Source organism: Bombina bombina, chromosome 4 (assembly GCF_027579735.1).
Source record: "Bombina bombina isolate aBomBom1 chromosome 4, aBomBom1.pri, whole genome shotgun sequence".
NCBI lineage: Eukaryota > Metazoa > Chordata > Amphibia > Anura > Bombinatoridae > Bombina > Bombina bombina.
Window position 1 is genome coordinate 1103061245 of NC_069502.1, and position 23195 is coordinate 1103084439.

Sequence of the window (23195 nt, forward strand, 5' to 3'; positions counted from 1 at the left end):
AATTTGCTTCATTCCTATTGTTTGCTTTATTGAAGAATAGGTTCAGGAGCAGCAATGTGATACTGGGAGCTAACTAAATACATCTGGTGAGCTGACAAGTGACATTTACATGCAGCCACCAATCACCAGCTAGCTTCAACCAGTGCATACTTACCTAGGTGTGCTCTTCAACATTGGATACAAATGCCTAGATTACGAGTTTTGCGCTAACTGCAGTGCAAGTGCAGGATGGTTTTTGTTAGACTCCATAGAGCATCTTTAGCCTCTCTAGTCTCACCAGTCCTTATGTTATTAAATAATATTTAATAACATAAGGACTGGTGAGGCTAGAGAGGTTGAAAATGCTCGAGGGAGCCTAACAAAAAAACATACTGCACTTGCGCTGCAGTTAGCACAACACTCGTAATCTAGGAGAAAGAAAATTAAGCAAATTTTTTTATTGCATGTTCTAGCTGAATTATGACTTTACTGTCCCTTTATTATATATTTAACAAAAAACAGACATCAGTTTTTTTGGCACTTATCGTCATGGATATTTGATATAAAAGCTAATATGTTAATAGGATTTTTTAATCGATGTAAAATATGTTATCTAGACTTTTTTTCATTAGCTTTATAATTATGATGATAATGATTATTATTATATTTATTTAAAATGTGTCATTAGATTCCATAGTGTTAATATTGGACCATAGTTATACATATTCCTTCTTGTGTGCAATGGATGAAACAACCCCTCAAAAACATTTTAAAAAAAGTGAATATTTAAAAAAAAAAAAAAATTATTTGTGAACACAGTCAATCCCACATATATTAACCAGAGAACAGAACAACAGAATAATAAATGAAAAACTCTTAGATTAATTTAACATCATTTTACTTTTATTTTTTTTAGAAAAATAAACATCTTAAATACAGAAGTACAAAAACGGTCTGTACAATTTACAAAACAGTATAGCAATTGCCAGCTGGAGCTTTCACTGAAAGCAAATAATAGATACTGATTGTACCATTTAAATATCACTTAAATTCAACATTATGTACAACCTAGACATTATCATCCAGTTGGTTAGACTGCAATGTTAACCCCCCCCCCCAGTTATTTGGTTAACAGATTAAAACAGTATCCTTCCTGATTCATGCGGCTAGTTAAGTAAGAAACTAAATCGCAGTCAGTCTAGAGATTAAAACTGAAGCTGATATAACTCTTCAAAGTTAGATAAGAAAGTTTCCTGTGAATCTGCTTCGATAGCGAGAGTATCTTCTATGGACAGCCGGGAAATCACTCCCAATACAAAGCCGTCGAGATTCAAACAAGATGCTCTGATCTATTTTAGGAAGCAATGAGAACACATGGGCAATAACTAATACAGCATTAGCTAAGATATTTTCAGAAGAAACCAATGACTCATGGAGACAATACTTATCGAGATCCAACCAACAGAGAATTTTGGGATGAGTAGACCAGATAGATAGATGCCCAGATACAAATATCCAATAAAATATTTGCTTGGTCCTGCAGGGTGATAAATTAGGTTTACTATAATATATTCATATATGAAACTCTTATGTAAGGATCATTGATGATTTTGGATTAGCAATAAATGAAAACATATTTTCATTTAGAGGTACAAGGAAGTCTTCTTAGATTCTTGCAACTGGGCCCTTCTTAGATTCTTGCAACTGGGCCCTGTGAATTCTAATTACGCCTTTGATTAAGATGAAATGTACAATTAAAAAATTTGTTAATTTACGACTATTATCAAAATTACCTCTTTTTATTGGTATCCTTTGCACTGTTTTTTTACTGTATGCTCTTTCTGAATCATAAAAGTTTAAGGGATAGTTTACAAGTGGTAAGCTATTGTTAGAGCGGGAGTGATATCGCAATATCACACCTGCATTAACTTACGCTCATATTACAAGTTGAAAATACCCTTACAAATATACACATTTATACATATGTATATATACTTTGGAGCCCTGTCCACTCTAATACCTGAAAACAAGAAAAATATTTTTTATTGAATATTAATATGAATTAAAGTTTTCACTGTGTTTTTACTGTAAAAAGTTTACATTACAATGTTCTTCACTTAGAAGAAAATGTTCTTTGTATTTCTAAATATTTACATACATATATGTGTATATATACTGTATATATAAATAAATATTTATAAATAAAAAGAACATTTTATCCCATCTAAAGAACATAGGAATGTAAAATATGTATTACTTGTTTCGAGTGTTGTGTTAGCGCGCAAGCGATAGGTGCCCGTTACAAATTTACTTTCAGCGGTATTAGTGCTCTAGTGTGAGTGCTAAATACCGCTCCACTTGTAATCTGGTCCAAATTTTGACTTACATGTCAGTTTAAGCACTGCAATCACAATAGCACATTCAGTGGCCCTCAACACATTTTTATCATCATATCATTCAGTGTTTTCTTACTTTTCTTTTGAGCTGATGTTCAATGTATTCAAAGATTAGAAACAAGGTGAATGCCCAACTTAACAAGTAAAAGATGCTCTGCTACACTTCACAAATTTGTGCTACATATACAAAGGGTCCGTACTGGTATTGTTATACATAAACTGCATAATCAAAGTGATGTAATTTACCTCATATATAAAATTCAGTGCATGTACATAATATGGCTCTATCTTAAAGGGATATGATATCCAAATGGTGAAGCACTTAAAAGTGATGTAGCATAGCTGTCCAAAGCTGACTAGAAAATATCACCTGAACATCTCTATGTAAAAAAGGGAGATATTTACTTCAAAATTAGTATTTACAACTCACTGAAAACTTTAGGTAGCCTATCAGGATGCTAGACCCTGGACTTGCAAGGGAGCATGCATCTGGCAGGCACAGTCATGTTATTTCCCTATTCAGTTTAAGAATGTTTACTATGAAATATCACAAGATTTTAGTGAAATGTCATGAGATCACAGCAAAGCATAGCATGACCTCGGCACTGTTGATGCTGATTGGCTATTGTTTTTTGGGGGTTTTTTTTTAACTTGCAGCTGGACAGCAGCTGCAATATAACTGTTCACACAGCACAGCAACATTTTGAGGTACAATCTTCCTTTTTTACACAGAGATGTTTAGGTAATATTTTCTTGTCACCTTTTTGCAGTAATACTGCATCACTTTCAAGTGACTTAGCATATAAGTATTATGTCTCTTAAAAAATAATAACAAGCACAATCTAATAATAACAAGCACGAGTGACCCTAATGAACTGGTGACTGGATTGCAGAGATAACAAGAGCTTCAGAATTAGTTATGTGAATAAGTACATTTTAAATAACAGGTACATTGCATGTAAATGTTATGGTATCTGTGATTTATGGCTTTGGGTAATTTGTATCGCAACTACCAGCTTAAAGTAAGATGTTTTATAATTATGATAATTATAATTTAATTTACATAACATATGATAAAACAATCAATTGACAACATTTTTTAAAGGTTAAAAAAAAGACATAAGCTATTGGGCTATTGCTGAGCTTAAAATACTTTTTTCAGTTGTATTCTTAGCTATTTGTATTCAATATTGAGCTAAATCTCTATTCATTCCGATGAAAATCACAATATATTCATTTCTAACAGTGTATCACATTATCTTTATCACATTTTTAAAAAAAAAAAAAAATCTAATTTATTGCACATATTTTCCTGACAAATCAGGTATAATTTTCATGACTTATAACACTCTAAAAATTAGAATGAATATTAGTGCAATTTTTTATCGAAAACGATCTCGATGGCACCAAAACATATTGTTCTACAGGGTTTCATTATTTATTCTGTCCTTCTGTGTTACTTTCAAGTATGATATCTTGCCATGATCTGAAATGAGATTTCTTGACTCTGCTTTGAAAAAGACAAGCTGTCGACCTAGAAAAGAGAAGATGAACAAATGTTAGGCTGTTATTAGCACTTAACATAATATAGAATATATTTTTTGTCTTCATTTTATTTTTACATGCATATGTAATATGTATGTGTGCCTTGCTTGAGTTTATTATTTGTCAATTTCAGTACTGCAATTGACTAATAATAAATATATATATATATATACACACACATATATATATATATATATATATATATATATATATATAAAATCCCTGAAGAGATGCACTCTCACAAACTTGGAGACAAGAAATCAGGGTGCAGCAATTATCAATATCTCAATATAAGGCAATTGCACTCGCCGAAATTACAGCATTTGAAAAAAAATTATTGTGAACGTTTTCAGGGAGTTCTGAGGAAGGGGAGAACTCCCTGAAAATGTTTACAATAAAACTTTTTGTATGCTTTAAATCCAGAGAGTGCAATTGCCTTATATTGTTATATATATAAAAATGTATTTAAAGGTTTAATGGTAAAGTCAAGTCCAAAAAAAACTTCATGATTCAAATAGGGCATGTAATTTTAAATAACTTTCCAATTTACTTTTATCACCAATTTTGCTTTGTGCTCTTGGTAGTCTTAGTTGAAAGCTAAACCTAGGAGGTTCATATGCTAATTTCTTAGACCTTGAAGGCCGCCTCTGCATTTGACCACTTCTTCACCACTAGAAGGAGTTAGTTCATATGTTTCATATAGATAACATTGAACTCATGCATGTGAATTTACCAAGGAGTGAGCACTGATTGACTAAAATGCAAGTCTGTCAAAAGAAGTGAAATAAGGGGGCAGTCTGCAGAGGCTTAGATACTAGGTAATCGCAGAGGTAAAAAATGTATTATTATAAATTTGTTGGTTATGCAAAACTAAGGAATGGGTAATTAAGGGATTATCTATCTTTTAAAACAACAAAAATTCTGGTGTTGACTGTCCCTTTAATAATTTTACTCAATGAATCTTTCCCCCACCCGGCTATATTTCAATAAGGTTTCTTTTTTCTTTTTTTACTTGGTGCTTAGATACTTCTATCTGATCTAATAGCTGTTGAATTGGGCACCACTTATGTCTGCTGAATTCTGGAATGTGTTCAAGCGAGTGAATTATGCTGTAAAATGGTGGTATGTATCTCATCTTTTCTGCAGCTGTTTCCCTTTTACTTTTTCTTCTGTATAAAGTAACTTTTTTTTATGGAAGACATGTAGTTAAATTCTAACATTTCGAATGTGGATTTATGTAGGCAGATAGTTATTGAAATGAAAAAGGGGTTGAGTTAGTTGCTCAAAGATAAAAGTGTCTCCCCTTTTTAAATGGAATAACTGAAATACCTAATAAAGAAAATCTGCTTATGTATTTGAACAAGCTATAGGTATAAATTTACAATACATTCTATATATATTTATATAAAGCATATGTTTTGAGATCAAGATCCTATAAATTGTCTTTTTTTTACCTTGTTGACTTTTTAACATTATTATCTATTATTTTGTAATATTAATATTTTCAAGGTTCTCCTAAGAAATATATTTTTTCAAACTGGTTTAAAGATACCTGTCACCACAAACTTATTCAGCCCAAATCAATTCAAAAAGCAGTCAACTTGCTTGCAGAACAAGTATAGCAAGCTGGTCAACCCTAAAACATCAGCTTGTAACCATCTTGTGTCAGATGTGTTGAATAAATCCAATTTTGTGGGTCAAAACAGTGATGACATTTCAAACGGAAAAAAACAATTGATTTACAGCCAATCAGAAGAAATTAGCACATTTTACAGATTCAAAAAGCTAGACGGATCACCTCCATTGATCTTAAAAAATAACTTTTATTCATCAAATTCGATAAAATCCTTCAATAATATAAACAGAAAAAGTTGGGAAGGATGACAGGTCAATCCCTAGACCCACTGACGCGTTTCGGCTGGATATGCCCCCATTTGAGGCTGACTAGAGCGGATGCTATTTGTTGCCTAGAAAAGGAGGATTCATAGGTAGTGGGAGAGCTGTGAGCTATAGAGTGGCTATGGGTGTAATATTGTATATAGAATATGCAGGTGCCAACTTAGTGCTTTGAATTAACAATTGTTTTATAGACAATCAAAATAAATTTAACCCAAATTTAATTTAACCCAAAGAAATCAGTAAAAGCCATTTCAAAGCTGTTCCAGGTCATTTCTGATTTTAAAATGTCGGCTTTTCATGGAAAGAACAGATTTGGCCGGACTTAATGCAGCTTTCTTTAACCAATCATATATTAATTTTATATTACTAAGTCAGAGCTTTGAGAATAGACCCAAATACAATTTTGAGTATATCTGTTTACCTGTCCACGTTGTCTGGTTAGTCCAAACAAAAGCCTTGCACTGAGTATGGCTCTCACACAATTCAATTGCTTCATTAATATCATATATTGAGAGAAGACAGCCATTATGATGATAGGAAGGCCAACATCTATAATCTTCTTCAGCGATAGAAAAGTCTTTCACTTGCTTGTATTCTGAAACAATACAAAAATGACCAATAAATTAATAATTAAACAAATCACTGGGTGCAGCTACAGAAGTAAACACCATTACTATGTTATCCATTGTTATTCTAAGCCAAATTGATCACTCCCCACTTTGGAGTTTTTTTATATAAACAATTAGATGTGACCTCTAAATAATAAGTGACAAAATAAAATTATAGAATTCCAGCTGTTTAAATAATGATATTATTCTACATAATTTCACTCACATCATTTCACTTTCTTGAATTAGAAAACAAGTTAAAAAAAATAGTGACATAATTGTGAAAGAAGAAGCAGGCAGGTGACAGCAAATATTATTACCATTTATTGAGGAGGTAAAAAAAGGCAACGTTTCGGGATTAGTCTCCCTTATTCATGCCATGAATAAGGGAGACTAATCCCGAAACGTTGCCTTTTTTACCTCCTCAATAAATGGTAATAATATTTGCTGTCACCTGCCTGCTTCTTCTTTGATTTGTGAACTTGGGACCTAGGCAGTGGTCCTTAGGTGGCGTGCAACATTAAGCCTGTAAGTGCTAAAAAGTTCTATTCAAATATAATTGTGAAAGACCCAGAGAACTGGTGGTGACTTCTTGTATCTTGTAAACGGTGTAATTGGCAGCATCTCCACCTATCTAAGCAATCTTGTTATTTCAAATGCTGGTGCATGGAGAATATCTAGGTATGCTCTACATACCCATACACAGTAAACAATTCTCACTGAAACAGTGATAACTTTTAGTAGAAACATTTTTAATAAAACATGTTTTTCGCAAAAAAATATTTACATAAAATACTTGAGATGCAATAATATATGTTTCAATTTGGGCTGTAATGTCTCTTTAACTGTATTACACTCCCAGAATGCTAAAGAAGGTTGCACCTGACAAGCCGCAGACCAGTCCACTTCAGACAATACTTCAAACATAAATGCAAATACTCACATACACTGTAGAAGACTTATGTCCACATATATTGATATATTTAATATACAATGAAATAGCCCAGCTTTTCTGTAAATCACCTTCATGCAAGGTGTTTTACAATAGTTGGCAGCTCATGGGCAGGGCCCTATAATTATTCATCTGGTCTATCATTGGCTCTAATAAATGTTACCACTTGTATATTGCACCTATGTTTATAGCACTGTGGAATATGTTGGTACTCTACAAAGAAACTGATCATAATAATATTATATTTGTATATATTGGAGATATATTTCAGTTTGAAAAGTTAGATGTCCCTTTAACCTTTTTTCCCACAAACTGGCTAATAACCCTGAATAGTATGTAGTATAAAGAATAAGGAATATGTCATTTTATTTTCTCACCCGGCCTCTGTGTATTGCCTAATATATTACTTGGGCACTTTGGCTGCCGTTCAGTCTCCCTAAGCTTTATAAGCCACACTCTTGTTCTCTGTGCACAGCAACACTAAGCTTCTCTGTAATCACTGAGAGTCCTTTATTACTAAAAACTTCAGTAAATTAATCACTTTTAAACATTACAACTTAGTTCCTCTTATAAATGTGATGTTTAGATGTAATGATTCAGTAAATTCATAATTCTGATCTATGATTTATGTAAGTTATAAAGCGTATGGCAATAATTTTAAGAAATGTAAAGAAACAATTATTGCTGCTTGTGTGAATGACATCGTTACTACAACTGAAAAGCCCACACTATAATTGCAGCAAATTGCACTAGACTCATTTAGGTTAATGAAGATATTGTGGCACTCACTGAAGAATGACACACAGTTTGAAGGAAATTACAAAGAAGGTACAAGAAAACAAGGAATAGTTCATTTCTTTCATTTCATGTAGAAATATAAAGTTTAACCCCAATATTCTGAGTTTTATACCTCTTTTTAACAGGCTACTTTTATTCAACATCCAAGAAACATTAAACCCAAATGCATATGAAAAAGCACTAAAACATATTAAATCTGTCTGTCTATCGGTCAGTACGTCTCTCTGTAGGCCTGTCCATTATTCAATCTGTCTGACTGTTCATTATTCCATCTGTCTGCCTGTCCATCAGTATATCTATCTATCTATCTATCTATCTATCTATCTATCTATCTATCTACAGTATCTCACAAAAGTTAGTACACCCCTCACATTTTTGCAAATATTTTATTATATCTTTTCATGTGACAACACTGAAGAAATTACACTTTGCTACAATGTAAAGTAGTGAGTGTACAGCCCGTATAACAGTGTAAATTTGCTGTCCCCTCAAAATAACTCAACACACAGCCATTAATGTCTAAACCATTGGCAACAAAAGTGAGTATACCCCTAAGTGGATATGTCCAAATTGGGCACAAAGTGTCACTATTTTGTGTGGCCACCATTATTTTCCAGCACTGCCTTAACCCACTTCGGCATGGAGTTCTTCCACTCCTCCATGACGACATCACGGAGCTGGTGGATGTTAGAGACCTTGCGCTCCCCTACCATCTGTTTGAGGATGCTCCACAGATGCTTACTAGGGTTTAGGTCTGGAGACATGTTTGGCCAGTCTATCACCTTTACCCTCAGCTTCTTTAGCAAGGCAGTGGTCATCTTGGAGGTGTGTTTGGGGTCATTATCATGTTGGCATACTGCCCTACGGCCCAGTCTCCGAAAGGGAGGGGATCATGCTCTGCTTCAGTATGTCACAGTACATGTTGACATTCTTGGTTCCCTCAATGAACTGTAGATCCCCAGTGCTGGCAGCACTCAAGCAGACCTAGACCATGACACTCCCACCACCATGCTTGACTGTAGGCAAGACACACTTGTCTTTGTACTCCTCACCTGGTTGCCGCCACATACGCTTGACACCATCTGAACCAAATAAATTTATCTTGGTCTCATCAGACCACAGGACATGGTTCCAGTAATCCATGTCCTTAGTCTGCTTGTCTTCAGCAAACTGTTTGTGGGCTTTCTTGTGCATCATCTTTAGAAGAGGCTTCCTTCTGGGAGGACAGACATGCAGACTAACTTGATGCAGTGTGTGGCGTATGGTTTGAGCACTGACAGGCTGACTCCCCACCCTTTACAACCTCTGCAGCAATGCTGGCAGCACTCATACGTCTATTTCCCAAAGACAACCTCTGGATATGAAGCTGAGCATGTGCACTCAACTTCTTTGATTGACCATGGTGAGGCCTGTTTTGAATGGAACCTGTCCTGTGAAACCGCTGCATGGTCTTGTCCATCGTGCTGCAGCTTAGTTTCAAGGTCTTGGCAATCTTCTATAGCCTAGGCCATCTTTATGTAGAGCAACAATTCTTTTTTGAGATCCTCAGAGAGTTCTTTGCCATGAGGTGCCATGTTGAACTTCCAGTGACCAGTGTGAGAGAGTGTGAGAGCGATAAAACCAAATTTAACACATCTGCTCCCCATTCACACCTGAGATCTTGTAACACTAATGAGTCACATGACCCCGGGGAGGGAAAATCGCTAATTGGGCCCAATTATGACATTTCCATTTAGGTGTGTACTCACTTTTGTTGCCAATGGTTTTGACATTAATGGCTGTGTGTAGAGTTATTTTGAGGGGACAGCAAATTTACACTGTTCTACAGGCTATACACTCACTACTTTACATTGTAGCAAAGTGCCATTTCTTCAATGTTGTATATAAAAAGATATAATAAAATATTTATAAAAATATGAGGGGTGTGCTCACTTTTGTGAGATACTGTATCTATCTATCTATCTATCTATCTATCTTTTTATCACAGTCTGCCTGTCTACCGCTCTGTCTGGCTGTCCATTTGTCTGTCTCTCTATCTATCTATCTATCTATCTATCTATCTATCTATCTATGTATCACTCTGTCTGCTTGTACATTTGTCTATCTATTTATCTGTCTGCCTGCCCATCAGTCTATCTATCTATTTATCTATCTATCTATCTATCTATTTATCTATCCTATCTGTCTATCTTTGTATCACTCTGTATCTCTGCCTATCTCTCTGTCTGTCTGTCCATCTGTTTGTCTCTATCTATGTATCACTCTGTCTGTCTGCTTGTCCGTTTATCTATCACCTATCTATCTATTTATCTGTCTGTCCGTCTATCTATCTTTCAGTTATGTTAAAGCATATTTAAACATGGACATCAGTAGTTTACTGGCTGATAAGAACTAACCCCACATCTATATCGGTGGACAGAGGTGCAACTCCCTACCCATAAGAAAACACTTTTTCAGACCAACAAAAAAAGATAAAATTTTATTAAAAAATAATAAAATGAAATAAATTAATTATAAACCTGTTAAGATGTAATAAGGTAAAACATACTTGATGTTAATTTAACTTACACTTAAAAGGTTAACTAAATAAATGTTTCTGTCTAGGTTAACGCTGTATTCTGCCCATGTATACTAGTAAATTATGTTGCAAAGCAGAACCACGGGCCTTTTGCATTTAGTCCCAAATGATTAAAATATACAGTTGAAAAGCACTCAAGCAATTAGTGATAAATGGTACAAAGGAACATTCCTTTAGGTGCTTGAAGACCAGGAAATCTCTGCAAAGTTTCAGAATAAGCCTAAAATTTCTAAGAGATTAAGCACTACCGATTTTGACACAACAATAATTGTATTTATCCGTACTATAGAAAGGTTTTGGCTACAATAGCCTGCCTTAATCCATGCTAAATCTTTTAAAAAACGATTTACGCTCAGAGACGTTGCTGTATGCTATATCTATTTCCGTTTACCTTATAATATGTAAAAGGTTTTTGTGGAAAATGAGTACATGTCCAAAGCTTTGAGTTCCACTAGCAAAATAACAAAAAGTATTTTCATTTTAATAATGGAAATATATTAAAATACAGTTTGCATCATTACATCAAGTTATTTCAGTATTGCATGGTTTAACGAATTTATTTTTGGGAGTCCACAAATCATTTTTTATTTGTTTGCTTGTTTTGCTTTTTTTATGTAAAACAATTTCTTTGGGACATTTGTAGATCAGAAACAGCAACTTTCACATAGGATTACATTTTATGTGACTTTATATAAAATATATCCTCAAAGCTAGTTTAGTTATTGATTCATTGATCTCATCCTGCTTCGAAGTAGGATATATTTATTAGATTATATAAGATTAAATTATGTTAACCAATTTGTAGATAATTTTAGTTTTTCACTATTGCCTCTATATTTTCATATGTTCAATCCCTGCCAAAAGCATTAAACACATAGGGGCCGAATTATCAAGGGCCGAATGGCCCTGATGCCCCTGTTTCTGCGCTAAGACCGCTGCTCCATAACTGGTCCACTGCCTCTGAGGCTACGGTCTGCCATTTGCCCCATCATATACAATCGGGTTGATTGACACCCCAAATGGCCACAAATTTGCAGGGGGCGATATTGCACAAACAGTTCACCATTGCTTGTGCAATGTTAAATGCCGACAGTGTATGCAGTCAGTATTCAGCGATGTGTATTGAACATGATACGCTACAGCGTATAATGTTGGACAGACAATGATAAATCGGCCCTTTAGGGCCAGATTACAAGTGGAGCAGTATTTAACGCTCCTGCTCGCAATTTAACTCTGCTAAAAGTAACCTTTTTGCGTGCATTGGGTAATGCTCTTATTACAAGTTGAAAGTAAAAAGTTTTCGCTTGCATGCTAACCTGATGTGTGCAAAAAGCCTAAGTTAGGATATGTTCTATTTATTCATAAATACATATTTCTAAGTATATCTGATGGTAATTATATATTTTGGTAATTTGGTACAATAAATATCTTTATATATATATATATATATATATATATATATATTAAAAAAATATAGATATATATAGAATATGTATTTATAGATACCGTACTTTATAAATACTTAGAACATATTCTGCTATGTGCAGAACATTGGCATGTGAAATATTTACAGTAAATATATAGTTAAAACCTTTTTTGAATATGAATATTGCATAAATATGCTTTTACATGTTTTTATCTACTTAACTGTAAAAGGCTCCAATACACGTCTTTATATGTATACATATGTATTTATGAGTTTAAAGCTCTTAGTCTGCCTTTTTTTCCCAACACCTGAGACCTCATATGTTTGAGCCCTTATATTTTTATGCAATATTTTTTTTAAATCATTTTTATTAGATGGTGTTATTGTGAGTGTAACTGTAATTTGTAATGTATTTTTTATGTGTTTTGTGACACTTTTTTGTTTTGCAAAACAGTTAACCAGAGCTCTGAGGACGCACTAACCCAACCCGCGTTAATTTAAATTGCGCTCAAGTGATCATGTTTATTTTCAACTTGTAACACGAGGTCTTCACCAGACGCGGCCAAAGCTTTTCAGCTCCAGAGCAGAATCACAATAGACATATGTGTGTAGTAACCAATCAGTAGTTAGCTCCCCAGTAGTGTATTGCAGCCCCTGAGCTTACTAAGTATAATTTTCAACAAAGGATATCAAGAAAACAAAGTCAGTTTAATAATAGATGTAAACTGAAAAGTCTCTTAATATTGCACACTCAATCTGAACCATAAAAGTTTAATTTTGACTTACTGTGAAAACTATTTACAAATTGATTTAATGGCTTTTCTGATTTTTTTGATAATCATTATATTTTTTAAGTATCAATTTAATTTTCATAGTAATCCCTATTATTTAATTATTTTTGGTTAAATATTTATTAATTTTGATTACGATCAACAGAAATGTGTGAACAAATTTCCTACATATCAATTTTTTTGGATTATATGTTTAAGGGATTTGTTACTAACACAAACAATTTTACAATCAAAATCTTTGAAAATTATGTTTACATTTTTAAACTGCATTAATATATATTTACTAATCCAGGCAATGTTTCAATTTCCCTTTAGCATCACTGTCTTTAATGGAAATGATGTACAAAATATCACACTACCCTTCTTGTAGACTGCTAATGATCAGTGTTTGGTTCTGCTTAAAAGGAAGCGTATTTAAATAAGGCCAATGGAATTTGACATCTTCAAGCACTAAATCACATCATCAAAAGGTCAAAGTTCTGGTCAATTTCCAGACTAATGATGTTTAAAAGAAATATATACCTGCCTAATACCAGAAAAGCAGCCATAAATTTTAAGGTTAGATACATGATACTTAAAAAAAAACAAAAAACAAAGAATAATATTTCCAGAGCACTTACATTTCTGTATCATCTATCCATCTTTAAACAGTTCCACAATCTCAAAACTAGTATGGAAAGATAAAATATTCTAAAGGAAAATTCTCAAATCTCTTCTAGCCATTCAAAAATCAAAACCTAAGACATAGATGTAAACCAGAAGTTATAAAAATAGATGTAGTTATATTTTTAAACTACTTTGATGAGCAGGATGACCTGTTATAATTTGCTTAGTGGCCAGTGTCTAAAAATTACTATTTGTCATCACAAAGGGTTACTGCCAATTACATTTTTGGTGATTCCCCACACTACAGTCACATAGTAGATGGCACGCCCAACACTTCAATGGGAGCGTTGGTGACGTTTGCCAAAAATGTGTCAAGGGAGCTGGATGGGGGGAGGTTACTCAATCCCATCAATTTCTGTTCCCTTAGTAGTTAACAGACACCCAATATCCCTCTTAGAAAGCACTGAGCCTCCCAAAAATAAAAATAGTTAAAAAGACAAAACAAAGTGATTTACTGGTGCAAGATCTTAGTAACTCAAGAAGATCCCCTCAGCAGTACATTATAAAGCATTTTATAGTGGACAAGTTCTTCTCTTAAATCAATATGTAAATTGTGTCCATATAGCCAGGTAATTACTGTGACAACAGTGATCATCTGGCAAAAAAATTTGCATTTATTTCTGCACTTGCACAAATTAACCCTTTTAGCTTAATTTGCAACCCACAAAAGTCTGTATAGACCCTTTTTTCAAATATGGTTACCCTTAATGACCATTTAGTAAGGTGATCACAATAGCAGCTTTGATCACCTGGCTATTTTGAATGTTATTTTACTAAACTCTTAATCAAAAAAACAAACAAACACAAAACAGTATATAATTTGCGTGGGTTACATACTGAAATATGACTTACAATAGTGTTTAAATGTAAGCAGCAATGAAAGGTCAAAATCGGCTTAGCACAGGGGTGTGGAAAAGGCTTAGCAGTAAATGGGTTAATAAACTTTTTTCAATTTATTGTTTTTTAAAGGATGTTATTTTTGCATTACTGACTCAAAATAACTGTGTATTCAGCAATGCAAATGTTTTATACATGTGACATAGATGTTTAGCCAATCAAGAACACTAGTCACACGACAATTACTATCCTTGTTTTGTTTGGAAACTTAAAATGCTTGTGTCTCCCAAGCAGGACTCCACCTATGTTTTTAATCTATTTGTGAGGGTTAAAAACACATTGCTATGTAAACTGTTGGTAACATAAAACATCTCCATAAACTTTAATAGAGTTACTTGTTCTTTCCCCCACTTTCCACAGTTTGCAATAACAATGGAAACTAGGCCATAGTTAGCTAAGGTCCATGGTAAGAAAAAAATAGACACTAACAACTTGCAGCGTTTTATCTAGAAAGTAACTTCTTCCTCTAAACCATTGCTGTATTTCTTATTTGTTGAGTAGTAGAAGAATATACATTGAAGTACCAAAAGTTGTTTTAAATAATATTTTAAAAAAATTCAAACAAATGTATACTCAATGGCAGCTTTGATTTCATTTGGAATTTTAAGTATGGTATGTTCTCTAATGAGGATTTGTCTCTGAACCAAAAAAAGTCTTGTGACCAGATTTTTAGTGTTTTAAATTGTTAAAAGAGCATTAAATCTGATTTTAATCACCCTTAATGATCAGTTATTTCAGTCCTAGCAAACCTCACTGCATTTTACTACCAACTCTAGCTACCAGTTGGAAAGGTGCCCAATATTCTTTTCTCATTATCACCTGCCAGTGCTTCTATGATTCAATGACCCCGAAGTAGAACTTCACATGTTCAGAAGCAATATTCACTACAGAAAAGAGAGATCTATCTAAAATAGTTATGGCCACGTTGTATATAAAGCAACATTATAGGGCAAAAATAATACGCTCTAATTCATCAAAACATGTAATTCTAGCACTAGCGACAATGCAATGCTTTATGTTGAAACCCCTGCAAGTGGGTTAAACACATAGTTAAGTACCGTTTGGGAGTCTCTGAGAGCTACTGGGTGAATACAGCCGCTGACCAATCAGTAATGGCAGTCGCACAGCTGGGTCATGCAACATTTGCTGACGATTGGTTCACCAGCACTCACTGGCTTTATCATGACACAAAGCTTTAATGCAGTGACATTTCAGGGTGTAACCCCTTCCTCAGATTCAGATATATATCAGTCCAAATACCATGCACTCTCACTGTCAGGATGCACTGAAAAAACAATAACCAGGACAAACAGTAATTAATTAATCAAGATACATATATAAAATTAGTTTTATCACAGTTATGTTTCAAGGGTAGTTAGTCTGAGAAAAAGGTTTACCACCCCAAAGTGTCACTGTGTAATAAAACTATTTTCGGATATGCAACTTCATCAGTGAGTGGTGGCTGTTTGTCCTGTGTGTGCGTGTATGTATGTATATATATATATATATATATATATATATATATATATATATATATAGATTCTCAAAGTAGTGGCGCACACAATCCTGGACACAGAAAATTCCAAAGCGTATGTGTATATATAAAACTTCCAATCTTTATTCCAAATTAAAAAGTTCCAAACATGAACATTATAAATCCAAGGAAAACTATATATATATATATATATATATATATATATATATATATATATATATAGTCCAGCAAAAAGACAGCACTCACTGGAATTAAATTAAAACTTAGCTTTTATTGTAGAAATTCAGTAGAAATTCAATTTCAATAATAAAAGGTAAGTTTTAATTAAATTCCAGTGAGTGCTGTCTTTTTGCTGGACTGTGTTTATTTCTGTCAGAGCACCCTGGTGGATATTTCTCAGTGTCTGGGAATTGGAGTGCAGGCCCTCAAATGCTACATTATATATATATATATATATATATATATATATATATATATATATATATATATATACTGTATATACTGATAATAGTGACTGAGCACTGTGCATTCAATCCACTACCTAAAATATGTTTTTAGCTATAATTTAATGTATTTATAATGTAAGAAAATGTCCAGAACACAAGAATACATAAAAATCTAATATATTTTAAAAAGCCCTCTTTTAGATTAAGCTAAGAAAATAAATGACTTCAATGTCCATTAAAATATTATCCAAGCAAACCAAGAACACTAAAATGATTTCTATTCGGTTAAACCATGTATACTACAAATATACAGTAACTGCACTTATATTCTATGTGAAATCAAAATACAAGATTTTGGTAATGATAAAAGAGTATCTTATGAAGTTTAATAGAAACATCTATGTTCTAAAATCAAATAAACACATTCTTTCGACAAGGCTTGTATTTTGGTCTAGCGTTAAAATGTTTAAACTAAAAAAAGGAAGTTTAATGTTGCAGTTTGCAATAGCTGTCAGAACACTATACTGGTAGTTACTTTTCATTCAGCACATGAGCAGGTTTTAAATTCTCTCTATACAGTGTGCCAGAGTTGCTAAAACAAAGTTCAGAGTACATTATAATTTAAAGCACTATAAATGTTTTACAACTCAAACATTTTTAAAGCTTAAGACCTACATTTTTTTTTGTAACCTGATCGCAGTTCACCTTGTTAAACCTTGTTTTATGTGAGCCCTAGGCCTGACATGCTGTTTCACTGGATTTTCATAGTAATTGTTAATATGACTCTTCACACTTGCTCTTGTTGAAAGATTTTTTTTTTCTTTATAATCCAAAAAAAGCAATGGGAGACATGAAGAAGCAAAATGGTTAAATGATGAACTGTTAGCACCTCCTTTAGAGGCTAAATACGCATTTTATTAAAGGGACAAGAAACTCCAAATGTGTATCCATTCTATCTAAAAGAGATTCAAATATATTACAGAGATTTGCTTTTTGAAAAACCTGTTCCTGCTCTGAATAAACAATTAAGCCAGTGAGCAGAAGAGTCCTAGAACATAATTATGCTCTTCCTGAAGGGTGTCAATGTGATTCAATTATTACTGTCCACATTGGAACATATTCAATATTTAAAGGTTATATTTGATAATGAAATTTTACTTTAGATAAAAGTGCCCTTTTTTTTGGCAAAAACAAACATTAAACTTTCTGGAAACATTTATTTCTTATGCTTGTTATTTAAAGGGCTATGAAACCCAAAATATTTTGCATACAATTACTTCTATTATCAAATTTGCCTTGTTCTCATGGTACTTGCAAAACCACTGCCCTATAGTGCACCAGACGTGCTCGCTCCTGAGCTTTTTTCAACAAAAGATACAAAAAGAGAACAAACATTTTTTTTAAAATAGAAGTAAAATATAAAGTTGTTAACATTGCATGTTCTAACTGAATCATGAAAGAAAAAAAATGGGTTTCATGTCCCTTTAAGGAAACAAAATAAATAAAGTGAGATCTTTCATCTAAAAATAGTTATAGGAAATGCATGAAACCGAATTCACCATAAAATTGGTGGTTAGATCAAGTTTAAACAGTCATCTCCAAGTGTCAATGAAACGTGCTATAGCTTAGACTTTTATTAGAGGGATTAGGACAAGCTGCCATATAAACGTTTGCTTTGAAGAATATTTACATGAAAATGTTAAATACAGTTCTCAAATCAACTTTAAAAAAAGTATTTTCTTTATAAATGAACAGCTTATAAAATGATATAAATAGAAACTAAAAAAATAACTGTATTAAAAACGTTGTTAGTTTTTAGCTAATGCCCTATGTCAGCAAGCAGAAATTGATCATGTGCTAATGAGGCCTAGCAAGACTCAAATAACTGTCCTTATGTGATTTCTCTTGCTGTACTCTTTCTACAAACGTATCCTTTCTAGTTAATACATTTTTACATGTTTAATTTCTGCTTTTGACCCTTTAAAAGTTCTTGTTATGTTTATTGCCAAGATTAAAGGTATATATGTGCTAAAAGGAAATGCTCTAATGTGTTAAAGCCTATTGCATTTTTACTTGCATATAACTATGTTTTAACCCCTGTAAAGGAATTAAACACAAGACCGCCCAATGGTCCAAATTTGAGAGGGACAGTCCCTCTATTCCACCTAGACACGCCCACAAACTGACCAGATATGCCCACCAACCCTCCAGACAGGTCCATGATCTACACTATCCACTCGTGACCCCTGCCCCTCCCAACATGGCCCCGGCCACAAAATGGCAATACCCCCACCTTTAACTTCCTGAATCCCTTTTAGCCAAAAATGTTGGGCGGTATGGATTGTTAAACTCAGCTCCAGAGCAGCAATGCACTACTGGGAAATAGTTGGACACATCTTGTGAGCCAATGGCAAGAGGCATATGTGTGTAGCAACTAATGATCAGCTTGTTCCCTGTAGTGCATGTTGTATCTGAACGGCGAAAGTTTGATTTTGACTTGTCTCTTTAATAATGATGTCTTATTTGTAGACCAAGAAATCCCAGAAGTTAAGGCCTACAAACAGAATATTCCTTTAAGTAAAGGGCTGTAGGGCTGTAGGGCTGTAAACTTATTTATGTCTGACTGATATACAAAACGTATTTAAAATGTTAAATGCAAATCATAGTGACATTATACTAGACATAAAATTGTCTTTATACAATCTATCTACTAATAATTTAAAGACACATCAAAATGTTCTGTTCCAAAAAATGTTTTATCTTTTCTATCATTTTTACATGATGTCATACATGTCTATATCCTACACCAAAGACTTTCTATAATAGAGTATTTATTTCAGAGATAGAGCTTTTAATCAGGATCATACTGTTGACATGCATCACTCAGCAAAGAATATAATGAAAATATGTGAAAAGAAAATATGTCGGTACCTACCAGCGTTGTGTGTGTGTGTGACATTTGGCAGATATAAACCATTTTTGTACAAATACAAAACTTTTTCTAACTGTGCAAGAGTTTCGTCGATCCCCCAACGCAGTTCACCTGAAATGTCAATATATATTAGGTTAAAACACATTAATCGTTTTATTTACCTACTACTAATTTTATTTTTACTTAAATATTGTCTGTGTGGTTTTTTTTAGTTGCAAATATATCATAAATTACACAAACAGGAGAACTGTTCTTCTTGGAACAGCAGGTAAGCAAAAAAGCAATGTATTTAAGGGTTCAATATAAACTTATTTTAAGTATTTTGGATTTTTTTTAAATCTATATTAACTATACATGGGGAATGTGACAAAATTAGTTGTCATATGTTGTGGTCAAATTATCAACTCCTACAATTTTTCATCAAATTTTCATCAAATATGGCTCTCCCTTGTCCCTTTCTCTCACGTGTTTATGGGCAGGTGCTACTTAATAATAATGTTTTTTTTTTTTTTATATGTAGAAGCCAGAAGGAATAATAAAGGGACAGTGTACTCCAGAATGTTTATTGTTTAAAAATATAGCTAATCCTTTTACTACACATTCCCCAGTTTTGCATAACCAACACAGTTACATTAATACAATTTTTACCTCTGTGATTACCTTGTATCTAAGTCTCTGCAGACTGCTCCCTTATTTCAATTCTTTGACAGACTTGTATTTTAACCATTTAGTGACTTCGTTGGCATGAGCACAATGTTATCTATATGGCACACATGAACTAATACCCTCTAGTTGTGAAAAACTGTCAAATGCATTGAGAAAAGAGGTAGTTTTCAAGGGCTTAGAAATTAGCATATGAGCCTACCTAGGTATAGCTTTCAACTAAGAATACCCAGAGAACAAATACATTTAATAATAAAAGTAAAATGGAAATGCATGCCCTATCTTAATCATGAAAGTTTCATTTTGACTAGACTGTCCGTTTAAGAAGCCATGCCAAACGATGTTTAAGTGTGTGTATATATAGCCATAAATAAAATTCTAAAAAGTTGAGAACACAAATTACAACCAATCCCAAACTGTTTCATTTGCCAAAAGGTGAAAAAGCACAGAGACTATAAAGAGTGAAATAAACATGCATATTTTCACAGTATGATCATTCAAGTATACATAAAATTAGTAAAAATATTAGCTTTACCTTATGACGTGTTACTTTATGGTCAGAAAACATTGGAGGTTAGTGTTCCTTTAATCTTTATATTTATATAACTCCAAGTATTAAATATGGCAAATATTCTGATATGTAGGACATTATCCTTGATGTTGCATATTACCTGTTGCATTAACTACAGCATCCAGCAATGGTCTTAGTGATTCAGGTGCACTGTGTGGAAGCAGGTACGTGAAGAAAAACCTACGCCAGGAGAAAAAAACAAGTCTCTAAGTGTCTTGTAAAAAAATAACGAGACCATTTGAAATAAAATTCTAATAGACATAAAATTGTAACACTGTTCAGGAAACATAACCATATATCATAATCATACAAATACATAACGGACCCTAACCCAACTGTCTGGCATACCAAATGTGAGGGGTTAGACACAAGGCTGCCCTTGTAATCACCTTTAAATGCTCCATTAACACAGTCTCTTTCTGTGAAGCTTAGTGGATTGCGGCTATTTGTAAGGATGTCTGGCACTTGGATAAAATTTATTGCATTTATATCACCAGTGGTGGAACCTAAAAATTTTGGGTGTATTCCACAAGTATTTTAGCTTTCTCCACTGGAAAATTTGGAACAGAAAATGGAAATTATAATAAATAAAAAAAAACTGTAAAAAGAGAAATATTTGACTGTGAAAACCATCAAACCAGAATCTTAAATTATACTGTAAAATTCCTTACTATTTATGATATATATATATATATATATATATATATATATTTATATTTACACATATATAAATAATAATAATGTATGTTTTAAAAGGCAATATGATTCTTAAGTTTATATTTAATAGATAAAACTGAATAATACTTTAAATTTTATTTTTCCAAATGTATAATATTATTACTTTTTCAACCTTGAATGCAGTTTTGGTAATAGGAGGTAGTAAAATAAACACATCTGTATTTCCTAGTGATATTTGAACTTCTTTTCCCCTAACAAACCTAGTTACTGCTGGAAAGTTTTTATATGCTTTACCAGCCAAGTACCCCTATAATCTATTTACTAGCGGTTGGTTTGAGATGAATAGAGTTTCCACATGAAGCCCATTTAGTGCTGTTCATTTTCACCGTAGCCTCTTTTTTTTTTTTTTTGTTAAATCATCAAACTGAGCCTAATTGGAAATGTCATAAATCATCGCCCCACTCACTGTCTGTTGAAAGCAAGATAGGATATTCTTAGCATGTTGTGTCATTTGTACAACACAGAATATGAACAACAAGAACATCTTTGGTTAGTTCAAAGGTGGCTTTGAAAACAACTCTGTATAAAGGGAAAGTATGGTTAGAGACAAAAATGTCCTTACTTTATAACATAATGGGGTGCAGCATTTCTGCTCCATTATTCAAAATACCCCAACATCTACAGTACATGTCAGTATATTCCCCTTTTCTCCAAATAGCTAATCATACTAAGTAACTGAATATTATTTGTGTATCAAAAGGGGTAGAACATACAGAACTTAAATTTGCATTAATGAATTTTATTCTGAATAGAAACATGTTTGCAATATACTAATACCTTTAGCATTAAAAGTGCTTCTGGTAAAATCTGTCAGGTTCAGGGGTATAAATATATATTTTGCTCATGTCCCTGCATCCAAACACCACATCAGCCCCAAGAGATTCAGAAAGAAAAACAGAATTTATGTTTACCTGATAAATTACTTTCTCCAACGGTGTGTCCGGTCCACGGCGTCATCCTTACTTGTGGGATATTCTCTTCCCCAACAGGAAATGGCAAAGAGCCCAGCAAAGCTGGTCACATGATCCCTCCCAGGCTCCGCCTACCCCAGTCATTCGACCGACGTTAAGGAGGAATATTTGCATAGGAGAAACCATATGGTACCGTGGTGACTGTAGTTAAAGAAAATAAATTATCAGACCTGATTAAAAAACCAGGGCGGGCCGTGGACCGGACACACCGTTGGAGAAAGTAATTTATCAGGTAAACATAAATTCTGTTTTCTCCAACATAGGTGTGTCCGGTCCACGGCGTCATCCTTACTTGTGGGAACCAATACCAAAGCTTTAGGACACGGATGAAGGGAGGGAGCAAATCAGGTCACCTAAATGGAAGGCACCACGGCTTGCAAAACCTTTCTCCCAAAAATAGCCTCAGAAGAAGCAAAAGTATCAAACTTGTAAAATTTGGTAAAAGTGTGCAGTGAAGACCAAGTCGCTGCCCTACATATCTGATCAACAGAAGCCTCGTTCTTGAAGGCCCATGTGGAAGCCACAGCCCTAGTGGAATGAGCTGTGATTCTTTCGGGAGGCTGCCGTCCGGCAGTCTCGTAAGCCAATCTGATGATGCTTTTAATCCAAAAAGAGAGAGAGGTAGAAGTTGCTTTTTGACCTCTCCTTTTACCGGAATAAACAACAAACAAGGAAGATGTTTGTCTAAAATCCTTTGTAGCATCTAAATAGAATTTTAGAGCGCGAACAACATCCAAATTGTGCAACAAACGTTCCTTCTTTGAAACTGGTTTCGGACACAGAGAAGGTACGATAATCTCCTGGTTAATGTTTTTGTTAGAAACAACTTTTGGAAGAAAACCAG

At 33.6% G+C, this 23195-nt stretch overlaps 1 protein-coding gene across 1 annotated transcript in view; it reads right to left on the bottom strand.

The window, feature by feature from the left end:
* Positions 1–860: 860 nt before the first annotated feature.
* The window catches only part of PKDCC (protein kinase domain containing, cytoplasmic), a 49694-nt gene continuing 27359 nt past the window's right edge, over positions 861–23195 (bottom strand). Inside the window, exons 4-7 of the mRNA XM_053712344.1 lie at positions 20743–20822; positions 19412–19519; positions 6241–6414; positions 861–3909 (exon numbers count right to left, since the gene is read on the bottom strand). Coding sequence (XP_053568319.1) covers positions 3797–3909; positions 6241–6414; positions 19412–19519; positions 20743–20822 — 475 coding nt within the window. The 3' untranslated portion in view covers positions 861–3796. The remainder of the gene's footprint in view (positions 3910–6240; positions 6415–19411; positions 19520–20742; positions 20823–23195) is intronic.